The sequence below is a fragment of the Rhynchophorus ferrugineus genome, unplaced genomic scaffold, assembly GCF_030347505.1.
Source record: "Rhynchophorus ferrugineus isolate W39M unplaced genomic scaffold, kcgeb_rfMv2 rfM6, whole genome shotgun sequence".
NCBI classification, from domain to species: Eukaryota; Metazoa; Arthropoda; class Insecta; order Coleoptera; family Curculionidae; genus Rhynchophorus; species Rhynchophorus ferrugineus.
This window is the reverse complement of record NW_027472585.1, coordinates 37716364-37741794: the sequence shown is the minus strand read 5'-3', so window position 1 is coordinate 37741794 and position 25431 is coordinate 37716364. Positions and strand designations below refer to the sequence as shown.

The 25431-nt window shown below is 33.1% G+C and overlaps 1 protein-coding gene across 3 annotated transcripts in view; it reads left to right on the top strand.

Moving 5' to 3' along the window:
* The first annotated feature begins 9350 nt into the window (after nt 1-9350).
* Gbs-76A (Glycogen binding subunit 76A) overlaps nt 9351-25431 on the top strand; it is a 75498-nt gene continuing 59417 nt past the window's right edge. The window contains exon 1 of one of the 3 annotated variants that reach the window (XM_076408826.1): nt 9351-9490. Coding sequence is in view for 1 of the 3 variants with exons in the window: in XM_076408824.1 (XP_076264939.1) it covers nt 21990-22174 (185 nt within the window). In the remaining 2 variants the exon portion in view is untranslated. Of the gene's footprint in view, nt 9491-21974; nt 22175-25431 lie in introns of those variants that run through there. The other 2 variants (XM_076408827.1, XM_076408824.1) reach the window with 2 other exon arrangements.

The following is a 25431-nucleotide window of genomic DNA, read 5'->3' as shown; positions in this document are numbered from 1 at the left end:
AAACAAATGTTTATCAAAGAAACGAGGCCATGAATTACACCGAACACTTAGTATATGAAATAATCTCGCTAGATAACATGTAGCAACTGAATTGCAATCATATGCAAGTGCTGGTAAGGGAATTATTTAAACAAATACGCTTTCAGAAGGTTCGTTGCCTTCCACTATCGACAGACCATGTCAGTCCAAATAAACAAACCTGCAGAAAAAGTTGATAAAATTACGCTACTGGTTACATATACTCCGTTGTGGATTATAGTGGATATATAGTTTTATGGCCACTACAATTTACACAAACTAGTTTACACTTTGGTCGCCTTAATCTAGGTCAAGAACCTTTAACGACTCGCGTATTTTTAAAACATATTTTTTATTCATTCCCAAGATAACGTCGGAGGAGAAATGACGAATTTTATATGAACCGCAATAGTCCGGTAGTATAACATTGTCGTCTATTTTCGTACAGTCATTCTGTTTTTTTTTGGCAAGTTACGAAAATAATTTCGACTTAATATCGTTATTATTGGGTCAGTGCGTGCGATCATTCGGTGGCGGCGTGGATCGGCCATACTTTCGCAAAATCCCGATCGGTAGACGTTTCGCAGGCTTTTCACTGCGTCAACGCATATCTCGATTTCGAAGATCGGCTACAATTATGCGATATTTTCTATTTAATTCGCACGGTTAATTAACTGAATATGTTTTTGCATGTTTTACTTGTAATTTAGCGGTGTTAAAAAGAGTATTTATTTGTTTATGTTTTCCCGATATTTTTCCTTAAAATACGAAGACATTACCATTCAAGGAAATCAAAAATCGTTCCGTTTATCCATGTTAGTTAGAATTCCATCTGGTAGCTCGATATTTTAGACGTTTTAATTTTTAGTTGTCTAAGCTTTTTTTTTTAAATGTTTGATAATGTAAATGGTAAATGTTTTTTTTTATATATATTTTAAAGTATCCTTTTACCAACTATGGTTTTATCTGGACTGGGCCTAAAGTTTAACGTGGGCTCCGAACCACGGTCCTCGGCATTAAGCCTACCAACTGGCGAGTGAACTTTAAAAATCATCCCAGAAGACACCCGGTCTTACCCAGCCTGGTTACTGGCGTGACTGGGATCATTTTCCTTGTCGGATTTTACACTCTTGCCTAGAACATTCACAAATATTAAAGAATTACAAACATAAATTTACGACCATGCCCCAGCAGGATTCGAACCCGCGGCTATCGCAGCAGTAGGAGGACCGTCCCATCGCCTTTACCACTGCGCCACCAAGCCGGCGGTAAATGTTTGATAATGATAATGTAAAGAAACTACGTGGGATTGTCGCTTCTTTTGAATTGTAGAATTTGTCGCCTTTGCTAATAATTACTAATAATAGCAACATACATAATTACCATGAAAGCGAAGACTGTTAATGTTTCTTTGAGGATTGTATTTGCCAGATGTGATATTTTTAAACGTCCAAGGGATGTTAGAATTTCAAAAGTGTTCATTTTTGAATATGCGATGCTCAGTCACTAGCTCTTTCGTACTCAGTTTACTTTACGGTGTTTTGTGCCGCCTAACCTGAATTTCCTCAAATGGTGAGTTTGTTCACAGAGTATTCCAGTTTTCACTTTTTAATTCCTATTGATTATTTATTAAATGTCCATTTATTATGTTCTATTTATTGTTTTATATTTATTAGATCTTATTTATCATACTCTATTTATTATTATCTGTTTATTATTTTCTATTCATTATCCTCTACTTATTTATTTATCCATTCCTATTGTCTATTTTATTATTTTTTCGAATCATCGTATGCCCCCATAATTCTTAAATTATGGTAAATCAAATAGTTTTTTTTTGTTCTTGTCTATATTTTAAAGCCTCCTTTTTTTAACAACTAAGGGTTTATCTGGACTGGACCTACAGTTTAACGTGGGCTCCGAACCACGGTCCTCGGCTGCGACCAACTTAGAGAGCCTTTATATCTCGCAATGACGGTCTATTAAAACGACGTAAGTATGTTAACGATAACCAATGCTCACAAAACATGAAAATATAGTATGGGTACTTAAATAGGCATTCTCGCAACCGTATTTTGTTTGCATGTTTTGTGCTTTGACAGATATCTCTTTGATTTGAAATTGTATTGTTTTTTATTCCATTTTTGTGCATGATTTTAAGGATAATTGTTGTTATGGAGTTATGTTTGCAGCATGTAAGGTAACTACTACTCGTTTAAATGTAAAAAATGACAATTTTGTTTTCCAGAATGAGATGGTTCAAATAAAATTCCCAAAGTATTTTGCTTTAACGCAGAAACGGTTTTTAAAAGTGAAATAATATACCATGATCTTACATCAAGCTTACGAACAGGAAGGTTTATTCTAGTGTTGGGAACTATCGACTGTTTTAGTCGCTATTTTTGATTCGATTGATTTTGCTACTTCTTCCAGATACTCTCTCGATTTTTTTAAAAACATATTTCCGTTGAATAATAAATAAAGCATTTACTTTATTTAAAAAAGCTCTAGTAGTTATTGTGCGATCGTTTTTCATTATGTCATGAATTAGTTTTTTTCTATGATTAGGTATATGCCTAATTTTTATTTAGTATTTATGGTTATTGTTTATGTATCTTTAGTTTTTAGGTTTTGTTTAAGTTCTATTGTATAGTCTATTAAAATACGATAAAACATTTGTGGGGTATTATTCCATTCCATAGAAAAATTCCATTCCTTTTTACAGATCCAATATACAGATCAAATCCAATTATAGATCAAATATAAAAGTAATTCTACTTCGTTTAAAATGAAATTGTTAATTTCATGTTAGTATTCAATAATTATTTTTTTCTTTTCTTTTTTAAAGCACATATAAAATTAACTGCTCCAACCAATTGTCTCTGTTTTTTCCTCTTTCACAATTTATACTGGAAAGGGTTCGTACATCTTCCTCTGACTTCACGAGTTAAACGAAACAGTCGAACCGTGCATTACTATAATACTGCATAGTAATCACTATTTTCAGTCGCCAGTTTTTTGACTATTGACTGTTTCGACTGTTTTGCAACTATCGACTATTTCGACTGTTTTCAGTCGATTGTTCCCAGCGCTAGTTTGTTCTTTGCATTTCAGACCAGTCAGATTATTATAAACCCAATGTGGAAGACACCTGATTGAAGATTGGATACCAAGAAAGTTTGATATTTGCTTTCTACTATAATTGGCAGTTAAAAATAATAATGTCTATTAAGTTCCACAAATGGTTAGAAAGCTTTGGGGCTTGATCTGCTCGAAGCTGACCAATCCTCTTCCGCCAATAACTAATCCCAAAATACTGTTAAAATCGATCAATAAGATAAGGGGTTTTCATCACGACAATGCTATACTACATACATTTTAGTAACTCAGTGAAAATTGAGATTTTCTTCAAAAGAGGGTGGTAAGAAATTGTTTTTAAATTTTTAAAGTTTTTAGTTCATAAATCTGAATTCTGTAGTGCTGGAATTACAATTTTACCAGCAAAAGTAGTCACAAAACAGCAGATATATCACCGAATACTGTTTGATTTTTATATGAATAAGTTGCAACAACATTGAAATGAAATTGTTTTCAAAATGAAACTTCATGAAAAACCAAATTAAATCTAAATGCTTTTTACATGGATGATTTTCATAATATGATTTTAACGGACTTCATTCCGATGAATCCTCTTTGAGTGCTTTTAAGTTAGTTCGAGCTGCAAACAAAATTATGGAAATTTTTTGAAACATCACTTTGTTGCCCAACACTATAAAGCTTAAGTTTTATTGGTAGATTGAGATATATTTCGTATTTACTCGGCACGCAGATAATTTTTAAGAATATTTAATAGTTTTTCCTGCAGTAGAATGGATATATTGTTTTATGTAATGTGCGAAATAATACTTGATGATTATTAAATGTTATTTCTACACTTTCTGGTTAATGTATGAACAGTAAAACGTATTGATAGATTTTATGATGTTTTTGCAGGAATTCTGCTCTATTTTTATAAGATTTACATGAAGTTTGTCGAGTTTGCATTGACAGGATTGTGTTATTTTTAGTGAATTAGTATTGTAATATTCTGAGTATATATAGATCTTATTTTAACGAAATAAGTTTCAAAATACGAATTATTTTCGAAGTTACTTCACCTTTACCTACTAAATCAACTAAGTCACTAAATCAGTCGACAAAAGCGATACCCTCGAACACTACTGTTATGAATATTCCATATATAAGACGAAGTATTCGTGGTATTTAAACCAATTTATGAAACTTTGTTGTCAGATGATTTATTACATCTATATTTGAGCTCGTTATTTCAGAACAGTAATTCTGGAATACGTACGGATACCGATAATGGATATTTCTAATTGTTTTAGTTGTTACTATTTTTAATGTTTTTTTATCAATTTTGAAAATTATGAATATCACTTATAAATTAAAGCAAATATATTCGCTGTAAGACGCAAGAAATCTCGATTTGACTGAACTGTGAGCTTCTGCTTTTTCGAAAGAAGCCAGAATAACAAAATGTCTGTACTATTTGAGTTCTAAGTTTCAAACCATTCAAATTCAAAAAACATACATTCCATCGAATTTGACGAATATGTGTTTTTAATTTAAGTAAGCTAAGATCCAGCCAATATAACAATAATATTTTTAAAAGGGCACAAATTAAGGTAACAAGAGGATCCATTGATCTATTATAAAATGATGTGCAGTACCTAATTTAATTAAAATTCTCATATGCTAGCCAATGATGTGATTTTTAATATAATAAATAGTGTAGAGCATCCTCAAAAGTATATAGCGACAAGAGATAAAATACATGTGTTGTTAAATTGAAATGTTAACAAAACTTCGATAAAACGTATTGTAGTTAAGGCTACAGTTACAAATTTTACTTTTGTTTTTCTTTCATGTTGAATGAATATGATATTATGTGCATAGCGTTAAATTTAAACTCATAAATATAGAATAGTATATAGAGTGTTAACTTAACACATATAATTTTTGATAATGACATTTGGCTGCATTTGGTTGCATTGGTTAATTTAAATTATCATTACAGACACCTGTAAGAAAATATTTTATTAGGAAGGTATTTCAGTGGTTTGGTAAACATAAATGCTTTTTAATTTTAATTTGTTAAATATGAAGATATTTGATGTATTTTGAAAATGTTTGATTCAAATGTTAGTACATTTTTTTAACAAAATAATGTTTGACGTCTGATGTACTTTCTGGTGGTGGTGTTATTTATATATTATATTTATACACTGATATGTTACATATTTAATACATATATTGTTTAGTCTTTGTGTTACGTTTATATAATTTGCGCTTGCATGTATTGTGATTATTATTTAACTTTAAAAAGGCATATATTGAGAAAAATTGGTATAACAAATATTAATCAAAATATATTCCCGTCTCTCTGGAAACATGGTCAAACATATCATGTTGAAACAACGATGTTGGTTTGGCGGCGATGCAACCATCACTTCATTTTCCTAATTTTTGAGCATTTAGGAACCGAATAAAAGGCGCTGTTTTGGTGACCTTGGTGAGAACGAGAATTTGACAGTGGAGTTTCAATAGTTTATCCTTCACAACTTTTTGTTTGTGCAGTAACAACTGAAGAAACAATTTAATTCAATTTTAGTATTGCTGATCCCACCATAGTGACAGCAATCCTTATGACCATCAATATATTTTTTTTTTGTTAACTAGGTTGACCAGCTAGAACCAAATGGTCTTCGGTTGATGTCGATTTAGGTTCGGGATATGTTTGTTTTGCGGGCGTCAGAGACCCTGGGTTACGACTGGGACTGCCGTAGTTTGTTTACTACCGGGGTTTGTGGACGGGTGGGGATTTTATTAATGTGTTATCGTGTGCTAAGGTTCCTATGGAGAACCTCACACTGAGCATGTTTATGAAACTTTTCACAAACGGGATGCCTGATTTGAGGTGTGTGTTGACGTTCCTCATTAACCATGGGGCTCTGAGTAAGGCACGGACTTTTTTGGATTGGAATACTTGGAGCAGTTCAAGTTGTCTCTCCGAGACATATCTGTACCACACCTGTGCTCCATTGAGGCAGATTGGACGGATTATCATTTTATACAGAGTGGCTTTCTGTGGGATTGGGAGTTTGCTTTTTCTGTAGAGGAGCGGAAATAATAAGCTGTACACGCCATTTCCTTTGCAAATGGCATGCTGGATTTGGACAGATCTGCGGCCGAACTGGAGGCCGAGGTGTGAGACTTTCTGGAGCCAAGGGATAGGGATTTTGTCGATGTGGAGACGATAGGCGCGAAACTCCTTCTTGCGGTGGAACAGAATAGCCTGCCCTGGACTAGTCCATAAGTTTTTGCGTTTGGGATTCATGACCAATCACAATACGCCACAAAGTCGGCTTGGTGGCGCAGTGGTAAAGGCAACAGGACGGTCCTCCTACTGTTGCGATAGCTGCGGGTTCGAATCCTGCTGGGGCATGATCGTAAATTTATGTTTGTGACTGTTTAATATTTGTGAATTGTACTACGCAAGAGTATAAAATCCGACAAGGAAAATGATCCCAGCCACGTCAGCAACCAGGCTGGGTAAGACCGGATGTCTTCTGGAATGATTTCTAAAGTTGGTCGCACGCCAGTTGGTAGGCTTAATGCCGAGGACCGAGGCCTACGTTAAACTTTAGGTCCAGTCTAGATAAACCACTAGTTGGTAAAAGAAGACTTTAAAAAATATATAAAAATACACCACAGAAAATTCAAGTCAAGAAATAGTTGATTCATCAACTGATAAGTTGTCTGAAAGTTATTTGAAAGTTTCAGTTGGGTTTTCGTCCAATAAGCCTTGAAATTAATTATCTTCCAACTATGTTGGTTTATATCAAAATCACCATTTTGTGATAGTTGAAACTAAAATCGACAAATAGGATATGACAAGTTTTTAAAAGTGTTTATAGGCTTTGGCCGCAGCAAAATCATCGAATTTAACAGTTACTTCGTGTTTTCACTAATAAATATCGTTGATTAAAATATTGTAGTAACCTAATATAACCTAATATATGGACGATTACCTTCTATGATCTCTAGAATTTGTGTTTCGTTTTAACGTGGAATCACTATGCTAGTTGAAATATAGGCAAACGCAGTCGCAAAATAGACTGAATAAACCAGAATGTAGTTACAAAAAATCTCAAAGCTTGTACAACCTATAATTTACTTTGCTGTAACCGTTCAGTGTGGCCTTTTCAATATTTTAAATTTTGAATAGTCTAACTTATTTTGTATTTTACTTTTTTTAAACGCGTGAATGGGAATGTTACATAACATAGCAATTTGTAGACGCGACATAAAAAAACTAATACGTGTTATTATATTGTGGCTTTGAATATCTCGCTATGTAATTGGGAATAATTGACGACGTTATTAGATATGCTCGTTTAATTAATTGACAATGTGAATTTTGCGCTCATTCTGGAATTATTAAGGTTATATATTCTTGGATACGTATTGTACTCTTTACAATAGATTAGGATTATTTATAAACAAAAAAAGGTTGTATCAACGATAAGATAAGCATCGTGATTATATGAAACCGGCATTCGTCTAAGAGATATAGTATAAAAGTTCAACAATATTTATTGTATTAACTCACCAGGTTTAGTATTAGTATTAATCAATTAAGTGACTTTCTCTTATGAAAATCCCATTTGATTAGATAAGATTAAAAGGTATTATATGAAAAAATGCACGCAGCTTGTCTGCTCTGCCAGACATTTAAATATGTATTTCTCTTATGAATTCATTAGATAGGTTAGTTTACTATTAGGTTAAGTTTTTTTTTAATTATTACTCTTGATAGTTCTACAATTTGCCCAGATGGTAATACGTTTATATATACATGTCATGTAGAAAATCACTAAGTTATCTCCTGTACAAAATACTATTTTAAATAATTAGTCTTATTCTAAAGTCTATATATGTCCAGTAATCAGATCGAATACTTCACACAAATACGTTGAATTACACTCATTATTGTTTATAGAGGAATATCGCGTTGTATCATTTCATTCGAAACATAGTACCAAGTATCGACAGTGGCACGCAATACTTTATTTTGGAACCTTTGTATAATGGATAATGGAGTGTAATAATAACTTCTTCAGGCATCTACGATGGCTCCATTGGCTGTGTGCTAGCGCGAAATGATCAGTTCAAATCAAAGGAGATGTCTTCTCTTCACTGTGTCTTAACATAGTGCTGGTGGCAATTATGCTGTGTGCTAACTATGTTCAATTTGATGCCTTGAACGATCTGACGTTTGCTGATGATTATGGCAAAATTAGTTTTGTTTATTCAACATAATTCCCTTCAAGGGTGATGCACTGATTATAGCGACTCTCCAACTTTTTGATACCATTTTTGTAGTACGATTTGTTCTTTGCTTCAAAATAGGCCTGAGTTTCGGCGATAACCTCTTCATTCGACGACACTTTCTTCCCAGGGAGCATTCTTTTGAGATCCGAGATCAGGAAATAGTCGTTGGAGGCCAGATCTGGAGAATGCGGTGGATGAGGAAGTAATTCGAAGTCCAATTCATGGATTTTTGACAGGGTGCGTTGTCTTGGTGAAGCAGCACTTTCTTTTTCTTCAAATGCGGCTGTTTCTCGGCGATTTCGTCCTTCAAACGGTCTAATAACGCTATGTAATAGTTAACAACCACTTTTAGGCGTCCACTGCGTTCAACGTCTTTGGTGCTCATTTCACCACGTCTAGACGTAGCATACCAATCCTTGAAGGTTGATTTTCCTGTGGCAGTATCCGGAAACTCAGCATCAAGCCAACTGTTTCCTACAATTCTATTTTTTCTCCTCAAAAAGAAATATTTTATCAACGCGCGAAATTCCCTTTTATCTTTTTTTTTCACAATAACAAAAGTTGCTTCACTCAAAATGCTATAATTCACAAACTAATGATCCGACAGCTGTCAAATTTATACACGCATTTTTGAGGGTTAGGCTAACTAAAAAACATATGGATTCAATTGTAGTAGCGCCATCTATGTGTCGGGCCGGGAACATTTCAATTGACCTGTTATGAGCTATGACAATAATATTTGATTTATGGAAAATTTTGTTCCATAATATATAGAACCATCGGAGCAACATGTAACAAGCCCAAAATAATTGGATGGACCGACGTTCGATTCTTTCGTGCATCGTCCGCCACACGACGCTAGTCGCGAAAAACCGACGCCGGCCGTGGTGGGGCGGTCGGATAGGCGCAGGTGGCGCCCCCGCCGTCTGTGATCTCCCGAACGTCCTTGCAACGCCCTTGCGGCCAGAGTGTGGTGATAGTGGCCGTAGGAATCGGACGTATCGCGCGCGAGTGTCGCGGATCTCGCACATCGAACTTCTGCCGACGAGTTCGCCGTCGACTCTTTATCGCTCAGGTTGGTGTCATTTATTATTTCATGCATTTCCCGCCGGTTTTCGACGGATTTCGTTCGCGATCCGGACGTGTTCCCATCCGATGATGCGTTTTTACGCGGGCACATCGGCTCTGGTCACGACCACAACATTCTATTTACCAGTAATGCAATTGTTGTTGTGTATGGTAATAGACAGGTCAAAAACCGATAATATATCGCTTTAAATTATCTATTTCCATATTAAATTACCCGTAATTTCGACCAGTAATCGTGAAATACCTATATAAATAATAAAGTATCGGTTTACTAGTCGGTTTCGTTTATCAGAAGTAAAAAATAACAATTTTTTTGTATCAAGCATTTCCATCATATTTGTCTCTCGTACATGTTTGGTTTATATATTTTTGTGTTAATTTACATATATTTTTTTAGTAAAAAACCGTAAAAACCTCAATAATAGGTCTATTACCAATTAATCGAGTGCCTACGACAAAATCGATATAAACAAAAACAATATACGTGACTGTTTTGTTTTCGTGTCATTGTTTACAAACATTCCATAGAGAACATGTCCCTCGCGTCCGAAATCTGTGTTTCTTCCGGCTGGAAAAAGCCTTTTTTTGATTATTGTTTTTATTTGATTTTCTTCGATGTTGTTAATATTCGCTTAACTGTTATTGAGCGATATTTTTGTTGCAATATCACCCCCTTTGACATTGACCTTTCACATTTACTAAATAAACCATCGGGCATGCTCTTTGCCATCCCCGATTGCCAGAGCGACGGTCTGATATCGGATCTTCCGCTTTCTGTGGAGGTGTTTGTGACGCAATTACTCAATTTTGCTTAAAATCCCCCTCCATATAATTAAACAACAATTGTTACTAACACAAAAAACTTACAACTAAAAATGTGAGTGAGTGATGTGGGTTACTTTGTTGCTTTAGCTTGGGTTTTTGTTATTAAGCTTCAAGCTTCGATAGAGTTAAAGTATTTTTATGCTGAAGCACATCACCTTGACACGATTAAACACGATATGCCTTTTATATTTCGGAATTTTATCAACATATATGGTTTATTGATTATAAAATGCCTTATTATTCTTTTAAATTGCGCTTTTTACAGACAATTTTTCGCCTCTTTACAGTAGGTATTTAGAGACAAATTTGAGTAGATTTTTAAGAGATTATATTGTCGTGGTATGAGAACTGATCAATATTTGTGTTCTATTTAAAATGTGTTTGAGATTTTTTATAGAGAAACTGTTGTTTGAGACTTTTCTGTTCGATATAATTCGATTTTAAATACTAATACGTTTAAGTGATTTTTAGTAGTGACTGAAGTACTGTTATTACATTTTACAACGTTATTCGACCAACTTGCGTCTTTTTTTCTTCACCTTTTAGTTGTTTGTTAGTTATCGATATGAACAAACGCTGGTTTATTTATTGGATAAGGTCATATGATTATCTCACAGGATCAGTTCACGAATAGCTTCGATATTTTAATTTTTGTTCATCACCATCCAATCATGCTTCTGCTTGATGATGATTAAAATGCCCCCTTAATAACAGTTTGTTGTTTATTGCGTTGAAAGTTCTTTAAAATAATCACTAAAACAGCATTAATTAATTAATAATTTTTAACACAGATTATATAGTTTTCGAATACTTAGAGTACGTCAATACATATTTTTATATTTATAGTCACAAATTTTTATATACATATTATAGTCAAATATATTTTTACCTATACACCCGCAAAAATATAAAGTTTTACAATACAAATGTCAGTTTTTAGGTTTAGCTTAAGACAATCTCTAAATTTAAAAAACATCCATCATATATTTTCACTGTTATCAATTATTTTTGGTAAACGTTTCAATAACGTTTATACATATGCATATCGATTTTTTTTCTAAATTTATTTCTAATTGTTTGTTTTTTATTAATGGTTCGATCAGGAATAGAGCACTTTCAACTAACGTAGAATATAGAGCCGGAACATTCAAATTGATATATGTTCCTTTTCAAAGTGACTTTGACGAATATTTTTAGAAGCCCGTTTAACATAGAGAAACATTTTTTATTATCCGAATTTGGTTCACCAATAAACGTTATTTTTAGCTATAAAGATTATTCTTATTACGTTTTATTTTCGATGCGGCTTAAACATATATTTGACGATCATTTAGTACAGTTCAGTAGATTCCATAACACTTGTTATAGCACCTTATTATACGTAATTTATTTTTAATATTTAGATTTACATAAAAGTTGAGCTGGCGATAAGGGATTTTATAAAGCTGGCCAATCGCTGGATATGGCCTTTAACATTCCAATGGTGTGAAATTGTTTATAATACTTTTCTCGGCGTTGTGAGCTCTTTTATATCGAGTCAGAACGACCTTGTTGCTGTCACTGATAAGGTTTAATCTGGGATGGAAAATACCAAGAGGTAAAAGATTTGCTTCATTGTCCACATAATTGAAGTATTAACTATATTTTTAATGTTATCATATCACATTAGGTGCCTGCATATGTTTGGATTATTTTTTTCACCTTAAAAAGGTGGAGAAATTGTTTTAATATTGTTGTAATATTAAAATGATCCTTTTTCTAAATTTCCTATGTTTCTGGTAACATGGCCATACCCTGTTGAAAGGGCGATGTTGTTTTGTCAGCGATCCAATTCTCTTTCATCTGGTTTCATTTTCGCTCATTCTCTGTGGTTTCATTCGAGTTAGATTATTGTATCCTTTACAACTCTTGCAACACGTGACCAAGATTTTTCTTGCATGATGATGGCTTTGGGTCTGTTACTCGCTATTGTTCTTCTTTTCCTGCAGTAATAATCTTTTCTGCCTTCCAATTTGTTCAGTAGGCATCGACAGACATCTGAAGAAATAATTTTATTCTATTTTAGTAGCTCTTACTATACTACACCATGATCACTCTACCACTAGGCACACGTTTCATTGCCAGCTGCTATATAATACAGGAAACTCCTCTATCTTTGCCTAACCAGCAATGAAACTGTAACTGTGATGTTGATATACGGTACATAAAAGTCTTAAAAGCCATTAAGTCTTGCCTGAACCATATTCCGGAATGCCTTAAGGTTGCTCGAATAATTATGCTTAAAAAACGTAACAAACCGTCAGAACTAGTTGGATATTAAAGGCCTATTTTGCTGCTACCTGCAATATCAAAATTATTTCAGTATCTGGTGTTAAAACGTATTAACAGTACCAGATTTCCAGTTTGGATTTCGAAATCACTACTCACTGGACTCTTTTGACAATCGATCAAGTGCACAGAGTAACTGCGTTCGAATTCGAATAAAAGAAATATTGCAAACGTCTCTCAAGCTTTTGACCGGATATCCCATTTGAGATTAATATACAAAACGAGCAAATTCCTATCGTGGAGGTACTGTCCACTGCTGGAATCATATCTTTTCGAAAGAAAATTTACAGTCTGCCATGGAGGGGAATTCTCAATACTTAAACCTATTTCGGCTGAAGTTCCTCAGGGTAGTGTCTTCGGATCACTTCTATATTTTCTCTATATTGCTGATATCCCAAAAACAGAAGAAACAGTACTTGGAACATTTGCCGATGGCACAGTAATCATGGTAAAAGATATATCTCTGTCTAAGGCTGCAGAAAAAGTGCAAGTATCGCTACATAACCAACGAAGAGCTGCACGATAACCTCGAAATCAAATGGATACACGAAGTGATCCAAGATTTCGCACTAAAACGTTGTATAACGTTGTTAAATCACAGCAACGCGGAAGCAATAAAGCTGCTGGACGACACGCAAGAAATCAGAAGATTGAAGCGAATCAAACCACATGAACTTGTTTAGGTTATTAGGCTGTTTAACATCTCTTTACACTATATCACGTAGCAATTTCAGTTTTACCAATAAATATCGCTGATCCAAATACCCTTTAGTTTTTTGTTCTAACGATTTTCTTTGTTATAAAAAGACGACTGTATCGATATGGTTTCATGATAATCGTTTTCAACACATGAACTTATTGAGGTGTCATAACAACTGGAAGTCAGACAACGAATCTGGCGAAAAGAGTGAACATTTCAAAAATTCTTACTTAATTTCGTTATACATTTTTGACTTGTGTTTCAGATGTTGTGTTTTAATAAAAAATGAGTTTTCTTCTGTGTGCCAGGCCTTATTATCATATGTTTTTACATTCGGTCGATCTAGAAGTTTACAATAATATATAGTAATTTACAAATAAAATTCCTTTTAAATATCAGAAAATAGATGTTAATATTTCCTTGGTTGATTGGAATAACATCTTTAACATACTGTTTTGATTCAAAACGGTGGCTGACGTATTAAACCACTTACTTAATTCTTCTTAAAATGAAATATAAGTCTAATTAGATATATAACATATATAACATTTAGTATCACTCAAAAAATAAAATAACCGTTTAAATATTTTTTTGCTTTAATTTTGCAGTATTGACATAGAATTTTATGTGTTAACGGATCTATAATGATTTGGTGAATTTTTATTTATTCTGATGAAATAAAATGATGAAACACCGATAAAAATGTATTGTTTGTTTATATACTGTATTAACGGTTTTGAGGCTTTGCTTCCACGACTACTAGACGCAGTTATGTGGAAACAATCGATGAATGTGTATGTAGCTCGTTTCTATACCATTAAAAAGACTAAACAGGAAGAAATTCCCTTCATTCAGTTGGACGATTTCTTGGGATTGACTTTTGATATGCAGGTAGAAAAGTTTGTGTTCCCCATCGCAGCTGATGTATATGGTAAAACTGAATACTATAAACTATTGTTCTCTATGGAAAAATAAGTAAAATACCATTCGAAAATACGCAATTAATATCCTTATATAAAGTATCATTTATATAAGTGGTTTTGTTCACTCATTGTTAAACTAATATAGTCATGAAATAATGATTTTGTTGTTTTTCAGGAAGTCAAAGTTACATGAGAGTGTAATTCTGTTCAGAAACATGTATAATATCTATTTATTTTGTTCCAAATATGCTATATATTACATGATATGCTAAAAGCCAATAGCATATCATGTAATAAGTCTCCGGTCTATCTAAGAAAAACATCTTTTTAAAGTCAGTCGAAGCTCTAACTTCTTAACGTATTTTTATTGTAACAGGTCAATTGAAAATTCCCCGGCCTGGCACATAGATGGCACTACTAGAATTAAATCCATATGTTTTTTTAGATAGCCCTAACCCTCAAAAGATGCGTGTATAAATTTGACAGTTGTCGGATCATTACTTTGTGAATTATAGCATTTTGAGTGAAGCAACTGTTGTTATTGTGAAACAAATGGATAAAAAGGAATTTCGCATGTTGATAAAATATTGCTCTTTGAAGGAAAAAAAAAACAATTCTCATTGTTATATTTCAATACTACCTACTTTATGTTGAGTTAAATTAATAAACTATTAAAACATTTCGAATTAATAAAATCATTGCTTCTTTGCGGTATGCAACAATTACTTTCCTGTCAGTCTAATTGTCTCCGAAGTCGTAACATACCAAAGATACAATACTAAAGAATGATGGTATTGATAATAAAGCTATTTTAATTCGTTTTAAAAGCCATAAAAATGAAATAAAAGGTAACCGTAAATATCCAGCCGGTTTCTATCTGCTGCAAACGTCAATGAATATGCTGAAACTCTTGCCGTCTGCGACAAAACAATTTCCATTGAATTTATTGTCGGTTTCGGGTGAAAAAAGTTTCAAATATTGGGATATTGAAAAATTTCTCGCTCTTTTTCAGTGAAAATTAATACTCTCTCGGACGTAATAGAAATTAAAAAATATACCATTGAAAGTATTTTTGACGGCTAGCAGCTAGTTTCTACTACTAGAATAAATACTACATGTAACAGGTCAATTAAAGGTCTCCAGCGAGCATTCATTTGAGATCTGAGACCAGGAAATAGTCGCTGGGGGCAATTCGAAGCCCAATTCATGGCATTTTGCCATCGTTTTCACTGACTTGTGAAACGATGCACTGTTTGGTGAAGCAGCGCTTTCTTTTTCTTCAAATGCGGTGGTTTTTTGACAATTTCGTCATTCAAACGATCCAATAACGCTATGTAATAGTCGCTGTTGATAGTCCTTCCTTTCTCAAGGTAATCAATGAAAATTATTCGATGTGTATCCTAAAATACAGACGCCATGACCTTGCCAGCCGACTGTTGCCTTTTCCCACGCTTTGGAGCGGATTCATCGTGTGCAGTCTACTCGGATGACTGTCGATTGGACTTAGGAGTGAAATGATAGAGCCATGTTTCATCCATTGTCGCATATCGACCCAAAAACTCTGGTTTATTACGCTTGCTTGCTCCGAGTCATCAACTCGTCGTTGTTTTTGGTCAAAAGTGTCAAAATTTTTTTTGTCAAATATTCGTGAATGATATGATGTACATGTTCAGTTGATATCTTTAGAGTGTCTGCTATTTCATTAAATTTCAATTTACGGTCATTCAATATCATTTTGTGGATTTTTTAAATGTTTTCGTCGGTAACAACCTTTTTTGGGCGCCCACTGCGTTCACCGTCTTCGGTGCTCATTTCATCACGTCTAAACTTAGCATACCAATCCTTGATGGTTTATTTTCCTGGGGCAGTGTCCGGAAACTCGGCATCAAGCCAAGTTTTTGCTCCAACTGTATTTTTTCCCTTCAAAAAGAAATTCGAATTCGAATTCCTTTTTATCCACTTTTTTCACAATAACAAAAGTTGCTTCACTCAAAGTACTATAATTCACAAACTAATGATCCGATAGCTGTCAAATTTATACACGCATCTGTTGAGAGTTAGGGCTAATTAAAAGCTAAATTTCTAGCTCCATATATGTGTCTACGTCTACTAGCGCCATATATGTGTCAGGCCGGAGACTATTCAGTTGACCTGTTATTGAATGGAATTATTTGGAATAATTGTTTTAAAATCTATAGAGGTGTCAAGTGAGTAAGAGGAAATATTACTCACTTTCAGTTTTGAGTGTTTTCAAATAAATTTTTACGAATTTTGTAACATTGAGTTGTCAAATACTTCTAAAACGGTCACGCTTCTTTCAATGTTAGATCAATGAATATTTGGATTTGGAGACGATGTTGATACGTTGATATATTATACTATTAAATGAATAATTTTTGTATGTAGGCATAGAATCTTGCAAAAGGCAAAGCATTTCGACGAAAGTCTAGAGTTAGATTTTGGAAATTGAAATTTTGGGGTTTTCCCTTCGAATAAATTCATATTAAGTAGATATTTCTATTTTAATTTTGTACATGGAGTACTATCATTGGCATTGAGTTTGCTCAAAGAAAAAAAGGTATTTAGTTATTTATTTTTTATTTAAACTTGAAAAAACTTCATACCTTCCAATGGTCTGAGCAAAGCTTAGTGTCCCAACCGCTACATAGTAAGATAAACAACCTAACACATTAAGGCTTCTGAGATCTTCTTGAGAATAATTACAGATTATCGTCTATTATTTTTCTTCTAAGATGGGAAAAAAATTAGACGAATTATAAGGCATATTTATACCAACCAATCTAATAATATTACTTTCTGAATTATTACTTATGCTTCCAAAATCGTTCGAAACTGTATATTCCTTTCATATTTTTTTTCGAAATGTTCAGTGAGTTTTTGGATTTCTTGTGCAGTAACCTTAAATAGATTACAACTACCCCAATCTGTCGTCTATTAATAGGCTACTGAAATGTTGTGCCTTTTTATCATTTAGTTTGTGTTTGATAGCCAATGACACCAGACAAGCTCTCGAATTTTAACAAAAATGGAAAAACGTGATAACTGAAATCAAGAAAAGGCTTGATAAATACTATGGGGCCCGCACCATAAATTTCAATGGTTAAGAAGTGGTTTACTGAGTTCCATTGTGGTTGTAGAATAATTCTGAACCTTCAGGTCGCCCAAAAGTGACCGTCTCGCTAGAAATCGTCGATAAAATCGATGGAATGATATTGGATGATCGGATCAACCAAGACCAATTTATGTCTGTCGATCAACCATAGTTTTTTTTTGGGATGCACACGTAATTATTCATATCGATTATCTCGAAAATGGTAAAAAATGATAATCGGTGAATATTATTCAGAGCTTTGGAAACTATTAGATATTTATTGTATTGTCCCATTAAGACAATGCTCCATGACAATAATTTATAAATTAGACTACAAACTGTTAGGCCATTCAGCATATCCTCCAGATTTAGCCCTCTGTGACTGTTGTATGAGATTTGGGCCAAATGAAGAGTAATAAAATAATTATGTCTGAATAATGTTGTTTCTAATTATAGAAAAAAAGTTCAGCAAATTAGGGAACGATGGACATTGAATATTAATTACATGCTTATACATGTCTTGGCATCCAAAAGTCCTGGTAATACTTGTCAAGGTTTTAGGAAGATCGGCGTTAGCTGCTAGCTAGAAGCTAAATTACGATTTGCTTTCCTATATAAAATGATATCGAAAGATCTAACGAAAGATAGTACCAAGTACGGAGCGTAGTAGTATTATATTTATAGTCTCTATCAAATTATGTAAATCCTCTGCATTATCTGGTATCATGTCGGGCTCGATGTAAAAATAATTGTTTGTTTCTAATTATATTCAGACCGAGTGATTATTTTTGAGTTGAAGGACGGGTAGGATTTTTAAATATCGTCGACTATTTGTTCTAAGGTTACGAGTAATAAAAGTAGCAAACAAAATCTATTTTCAATTCAATTGATATGTTCGGTTTTTCGCTGCAAACTCAACGGAGCGTGTTTTCTGGCTAATTCTTCAAAGGGTTATCGCTGGCGAATTCGCAAATAATTGTGATAATTGTGTTTATTTTCATTTTTCAATCGTTGTATATATATAAACACGTATTATTTATTTAATAATAACATCCTGCATTTTAGATAATTGCCATTACAACATTTTCATACATTTTCGGTTTGTTATTTTTACATGTACGATGATGTTTTGATCTACGAAGAATTAATGAACTTCTAGAAGATATTATTAATTACGATAATGTAGTAGTATATCACTATTTATACATATTTGTTTAACATAACAAAAATTTTGAGATTTTTTTTTGAATAAACGCAAAATTTAAATAAACATAAAACTTCAAACACACATTGTACTTACATTACACATGCTTAGTACAACATTCATTTATTGCTATTGTTCTGTTGTACTTGCACCAATAACACCTTGTACAGTAACTCTGTTGGTTCCACGTTGCTGTGATTTAGTAATCTTATTTCATTCTTTAAGATGAACTCTTTGATAATCCCTTTGATGTTTGTTAGCTACCAAAGCTATGGATCACTAGTAAGTTGGATATTTTAGTACAACCACATATTTGCATCTTATAAGTCCAAACAGGTCTTACTATTGATGATAAATTAATATTTTTGATCTTAGGCCAAGTTTGAAGTATCTTCTGACTAAGCAGTCCTTCGATTTTGAATTTGATCTGTCCTACTTTTGGTAGAGCGTGATTTATACATTTTTGAACAATTTATTGATGTAGCGGTATTATTACTGATAGTAGTAACAATTTTAGATCAAAATATTACTATGTTTTATAGTTTTCATGGCATTTACCAGAACAATTATGTCTCATACTATTTACTTCCAATTATATCTCGGGAATATTGATGTCCTATCCATCAGAACATCTTATTTCAGCTTTTCATGGGCTCTACATATATGTTTTAGCTCATGTTCAGTCATATTACATATTACTAAAAAGGCTGATTAATAAAAAACTGTCAATGACTTTTAAAACTTTTGTTGTGCTCATTGTTAGAGCAGGATTCCCAATTAAAAAAATACAGTGAAGTAACGAATCTTTGACATTTTATGTCTTTTAAAATTATTTTAAAATATTTAGATTATTCAAAAATCTATGACTTGTAAGTAGAATATGACTACTCACAGTAGTCACGGAAGAATATGGAAGTTCTAGAATCAAGATTACAACAATGGGATATTCTAGATATGCAAGGTCTATTGCCTGCTTGGGATCTTTAATAAGGCAAAAACAAAAAGCAAAAGAGCAATTGGTTGATCCAATTGATATTCAATCACTTAGTAGGTATTTTTTTTACATTACAACTCTTTAATTTACAATACAACTATATTTAAAATACATTAAATATAACAGGTCAGTTGAAAAGTCCCCGGCCTACCAAAGTAAAACACATTTTTTTGGCAAAATTAGTTTTTTTTACTCAACATTATTCCCTTCAAGGGTGGATATACTGATTATAGCGACTCTCCAACTTTTCAATACCATTTTTGTAGTACGATTTGTTCTTTGCTTCAGAATAGGTCTCAGTTTCGTCGGTCATCTCTTCATTTGACGAAAATTTCTTCCCAGCGAGCATTCTTTTGAGATCTGAGAATAGGAAATAGTCACTGGCGAGCAGATCTGGAGAATACGGTGGATGAGGAAGCAATTCGAAGCCCAATGGATTGCATCATGGATTTTTGACACGGTGCAATATCTTGGTGAAGCAGCACTTTCTTATTATTGAAATGCGGCCGTTTTTCGGCGATTTGGTTCTTCAAACGGTCCAATAACGCTGTATAATAGTCGCTGTAGATGGTCCTTCTTTTTTCAAGGTAGTCAATGAAAATTATTCCATACGTATCCCAAAATACAGACGCCATAACCTTGCCAGCCGACTGTTGCGTTTTCCCACGCTTTGGAGCGGGTTCATCGTGTGCAGTCCACTCGGATGATTGTCGATTGGACTTCGGAGTGAAATGATGGAACCATGTTCATCCATTGTCACATATCGACGCAGAATATCGGGTTTCTTACGCCTTATCATCTTCAAACGCTGCTCCGAATTATCAACTCGTCGTTGTTTTTGGTCAAAAGTGAGCTTGTGCGGCACCCATTTTGCACAGAGCTTTCTCATACCCAAATATTCGTGAATGATATGATACACGTTAAGATGATATCTTTAGAGTGTCTGCTGTTTCATTCAGCTTCAATTTACGCTCGTTCAAAATCATTTTGTGAATTTTTAAAAAGTTTTCGTCGGTAACAACCTCTTTTGAGTGTCCAATGCGTTCATCGTCTTCGGTGCTCATTTCACCACGTCTAAACTTAGTATACCAATCCTTGACGGGTGATTTTCTGGGGCAGTGTCCGGAAATTCGGCATCAAGCCAAGTTTTTGTTTCAACTGTATTTTTTCTCTTCAAAAAGCAATATTTTATCAACACGCGAAATTCTTTTATCCATTTTTATCACTATAACAAAAGTTACTTCACTCAAAATGGTATAATTCACAAACTAATGATCCGACAGCTGTCAAATTTATACACGCATCTTTTGAGGGTTAGGGCTAACTAAAAACCATATGGATTTAATTCTAGTAGCATCATTTAAGGGCCAGGCCGGGGATTTTCCAATTGACCTGTTATATAGTATAAAATATCAATAAAAAGGACAATTACATTATAAATATTGTTAATATATATGTATACTAGAAACATCACATTAGACAAAAAGCAAAACACATTAGAACCAAAATAAAACTATACTGGTTAGTCGGAAGATACTCTCAACTTGATCTAAAATCAAAGAGGTTGATCTATAATACAATTATAAAGCCAATTTGGACCTATGCGGTGTAAATATGAGGCTAAAAATTCAAATCAACTAGTCATACAACGCTGTCAAAACAAGGTTCTTCGACTGATTACCAATGCCTATCGCTACGTAACCAACGAAGAACTGCACGATGACCTGTAAATCAAATGGATTTGCGAGGTTATCCAGGATTTCGCCTTGAATCACGAAAGAAGATTACTAAATCATGCTAACGTGGAAGCAATACAACTGCTGGACAGCGCGCAGGATGTCAGGAGATTGAAGCGAACAAAACCATACGAACTTAAAGTGTATACCTTAGTGTAAACTATAGCTATAAATTGTTATAATTTTATAATTCAGGAATACATATTGATGTATTTTCTCGCACTCGTCTTGCGTGTGAATTAATCCAAGTACATAGGAAAAGTAGTAGTAAATTAAGATTGTATTAAGCGTATCTAATAAAGATGTTGATAGGAAGAGTTGCTAGTCCCATTTATGCGTTTATTTATACATTTATACATCTTTTTATAAAACGATGAAGACTTAATTACTTGTATTTTATTGTTATTGTTAATGAAATTTTATTAATAGTATAGCATATAAAATGTGTATTTTAACTATCAGAACAAACAAAACAACTAAATTGTAAGTTAATATTCGCATTTTATGTGAACAGTCTTTTCGTAAACGCTATAACGTTTAAATCTTGTTCTAGAGAAGTGTAGTTCTTAATCGTAAAAGTCTCTTAAGCGACCGAACACATGGTGCCATATATTTAAATATAACTTATGGTCTATTGTGCGTTTCAGCTTTTTTAAATTGGAAATGACCCTTAAACATACTGTTGGCGAATCAGTAATTACAGTAATTGTTTTGTTTATCTTTGAAACTGAGCGGAATCTTATCGAACGCTGTAAATGTCGCGGTGCGTTTCGTACTGGCTGTGGTGGTAGTGGACGAATGCGTAAGGTTTTATATAATATTGTGTTGTCGATATATAACAATTGCTGGTAAGTTATGTGTTTGTTTCTAGTTTGATTTTCTGCAGTTGCATCGGTATTTAGACTTTTAAGTAGTAGTTACGAATGAAGTGAATGTTTTTTTACCAATTATATAGCCGTACATTTCGGCTGAAAAGTAGTCGGTCTAACTACATTTATTACATACATCACATAGTGTTCAGATATTAGTAAAAATGTAAGACGTCGGGTGGCATTGTGCACATTTAGAAGTGTAGATATTTCTGCGTTGACATTGTTCTAGAGTTTTCTTTGAGGGAAATCGTCATATAATGTGAGAATGTCCGTGACTCTCCCAATTTCTAGGTCGCGATGGAAGTTACAAATGCGTACAAAACGTGCATTCACAATACACTTTATTTTGGCACCTTTAGATCACTTGTAAGCTGATAAGGCGAAGTTTCGGCCAAGCAACTAATACATTTCCCTGAACTTGATGATGATTTAGTCGCATTTTTTTTTGTATGCTTCAGGGTTATACCAAGGTATTTTGTTGTAGGCATATGACATTTGCATGTTGATAATGCAGACGTTGTGGCGTCTCTATTTAGGGACATAAATGTGCGTCGATTGTATTTAATTCGCCATTTGTTTAGAGTAAATGGCCACTTTATTAAGAACAGATTGGAGTTGCTTTTTGTAAAAGTGACAATTGTGCAAATAGATCACTGGTGTAAAGAAGATTGAGTATTGACCCCAACACACTTCCCCGTTGCACGCCAGACTTTATTACTTTGAGATTAGAGTGTAGTCCTTCATGTTTAATACCGAGTGTGTTTTACAACACACACTCTGTTTTATGTCATACTCTGTCAAAAGCCTGTGCAAGGTCGAGAAAGACTTTGCCTAACACTTTTCGACAGTTATTACTTCTTTCATTCAATTATGATATCACGCTGACCAAAACTTTAAAAACTACTTGAAGGTTATTGGTTTGAGTTGACTGACGAGAAAAGATGAAGATTTGAAATTAAATCTAGAATTACGAGGGCGTTAAAGGCTGGAAATTGATTCAGATAATCGGTTTGTATTTTATTTGAGTAGTTTTATTATTAATTAGTAACACTAGTACCATTCCATTCTGAAAATAAGTAATAGTAATTTTTCTGGTATGACATTTTCATTTCAATTAAATTTATTTTTCTGAAGTTACTTTTGATGTCTGCATCTGCAAACATGTAATACACTCAATTCAAACTTGATGTCTTGTAGTCTTGTCCTCAAAATCAACTGCTTGTAACATATTACATTGTTTTGAGCAGAACACTTCTGCATTTCACACACATTTTTTTAACTGTTGTGTTATTGGTTGATTTTAGTTGTTTTCAGCTACTAAGTGCTGACAAATCTTCTTTAAAATAGAGCCAAACAACACTTTCCAATTAAACTTTTAATAAAACAGAATAAGTTCCTGTGTGATATCCATAGTAATTCTTTCTATGACCTTGTTTCACAAGTTTCCTTGTGATTTTTATTTCCATCTTTTTTAATAATATTTAGAATAATTACAGACATAATTATTTATCTTTAATAATCAATTTTGAATTAAATTTATTTATTTTTGTTTCAAAAATATCAATAGTAGCGTCACCAAACCCACCGTCTGAAATCTTGGCAGGTAATCTGTGATGGCTAGTACTTCGTAATATATAATGGAATTTTTATTAGAGATGCCAAACGTTGAAACCCGTGGTTTCAACCTTTTTGACCCTCAGTCAATAGTTATCGATAATGGATAATGTTTTTTTTGAGTTCTGATTGAAGTTTATTATATATTTGATTTTAATCAGCGTTGTATTCTTGCCTATGACCTTACAGTGAAATATTTATAGTTTTATTAAAGTTGACCACTCTTCCATGTAACAGTGACATAATGATGTATTAATCCCGCACTCGCCTGGCTTGTGTATTAGTGCAAGTACAATAGAACAGTAGTAATGAATTAATTGTAAATTTTAACTTGACATTGATTTTAAGAGCCAAAGAGTAAAAAGTCGCAACAATCATTTGTATATAATTAAAATTTAGATGTTTATGGTGAATAAAAGAGTGAACAAAAAGTATTAGAAAAATGAGAATATACTTTGAAAACAAAAAAATACATAATAGAGCCTTACATTTACTTCCCAATCACTAGTCTTTATTATGGAATACTTTTGTTTCCAATCTTTAATTTAACAGCTATTCTCAAAATTAAAAAAAAAAAGAAAAAGTCAAAATTGAAACTAAATCAAAGAAAGCTCCAAAGACCGTTCCAGAAATCTGGTCAAAATGAAATGTTGACTTCGAAAAGGATGAAATAGCTCAGGCAAATATCTAATCTTTTTTTCTATTTATGTCAAAATTGGTACTACATTTTGATTGTAGTAGTTTCTTTTAGTATTAGAGGTATATGGGTCAGGTTTTCAGTCTACCTATTATATAATCTTCTAAATCTACGATCATTAATACAACATAATATATAATTATAATTTTTCTAGCTCTTAACTATATACAGTGTAAAATTAGTTATAAATATATAATTATTTTAAATAATTCATAGTATTATTAAAGTTTACCATCATAAGTGTTATTACATCCTTAAAGAATCATGACTTATGGTAAATTACTGCCGTGGTTTCTAGAACCGAGGCCAAAACAGTTGCAACCCGATGTTTATTGTGCTACTGAAACGTGCACAGAATGCCTTACTTCAAGAGCATTATTTTTTCATGCTGAGTTGCTGATTTTTTATTAATTGATTGGACACAGCAGAATTCGATATAATGTAGAACGGAGAATACATAAAATGGTAGATATATTATCAAAATTTTAAATAAACTATTAAAATCTGTATTTTATACACTCTGAATGAACAGAAATTAACTGTATAAGATAATGTGCCTTAATTTTTTTGTTTTTCAAGAAACCTTTAAATTTCGCGTTTATAGATTGATTGAAGTAGTGATGCAGATATATCGATATTTTCTGAGAAAAATATCGATATTTTTGGCCGATTTTTCAAAATAAATTAAATATAATTTTTGATAAATGTTGATGAACTTTTTAAAGGTTTATCAAAAATATCACCAATTTTTAAAATATTTAGAAGAAATATATAATATTTCACTATTTTTATTGTTTCTTAAAAATATCGATATAGTTTTTGTAAAATATCGATATTTATTTTTCTCCGATATATCGATAGTTTTTCCATATTTTTTAAAATATCGGTATAGCGAAATATCGAAATAGTCTTTGGCACCCCT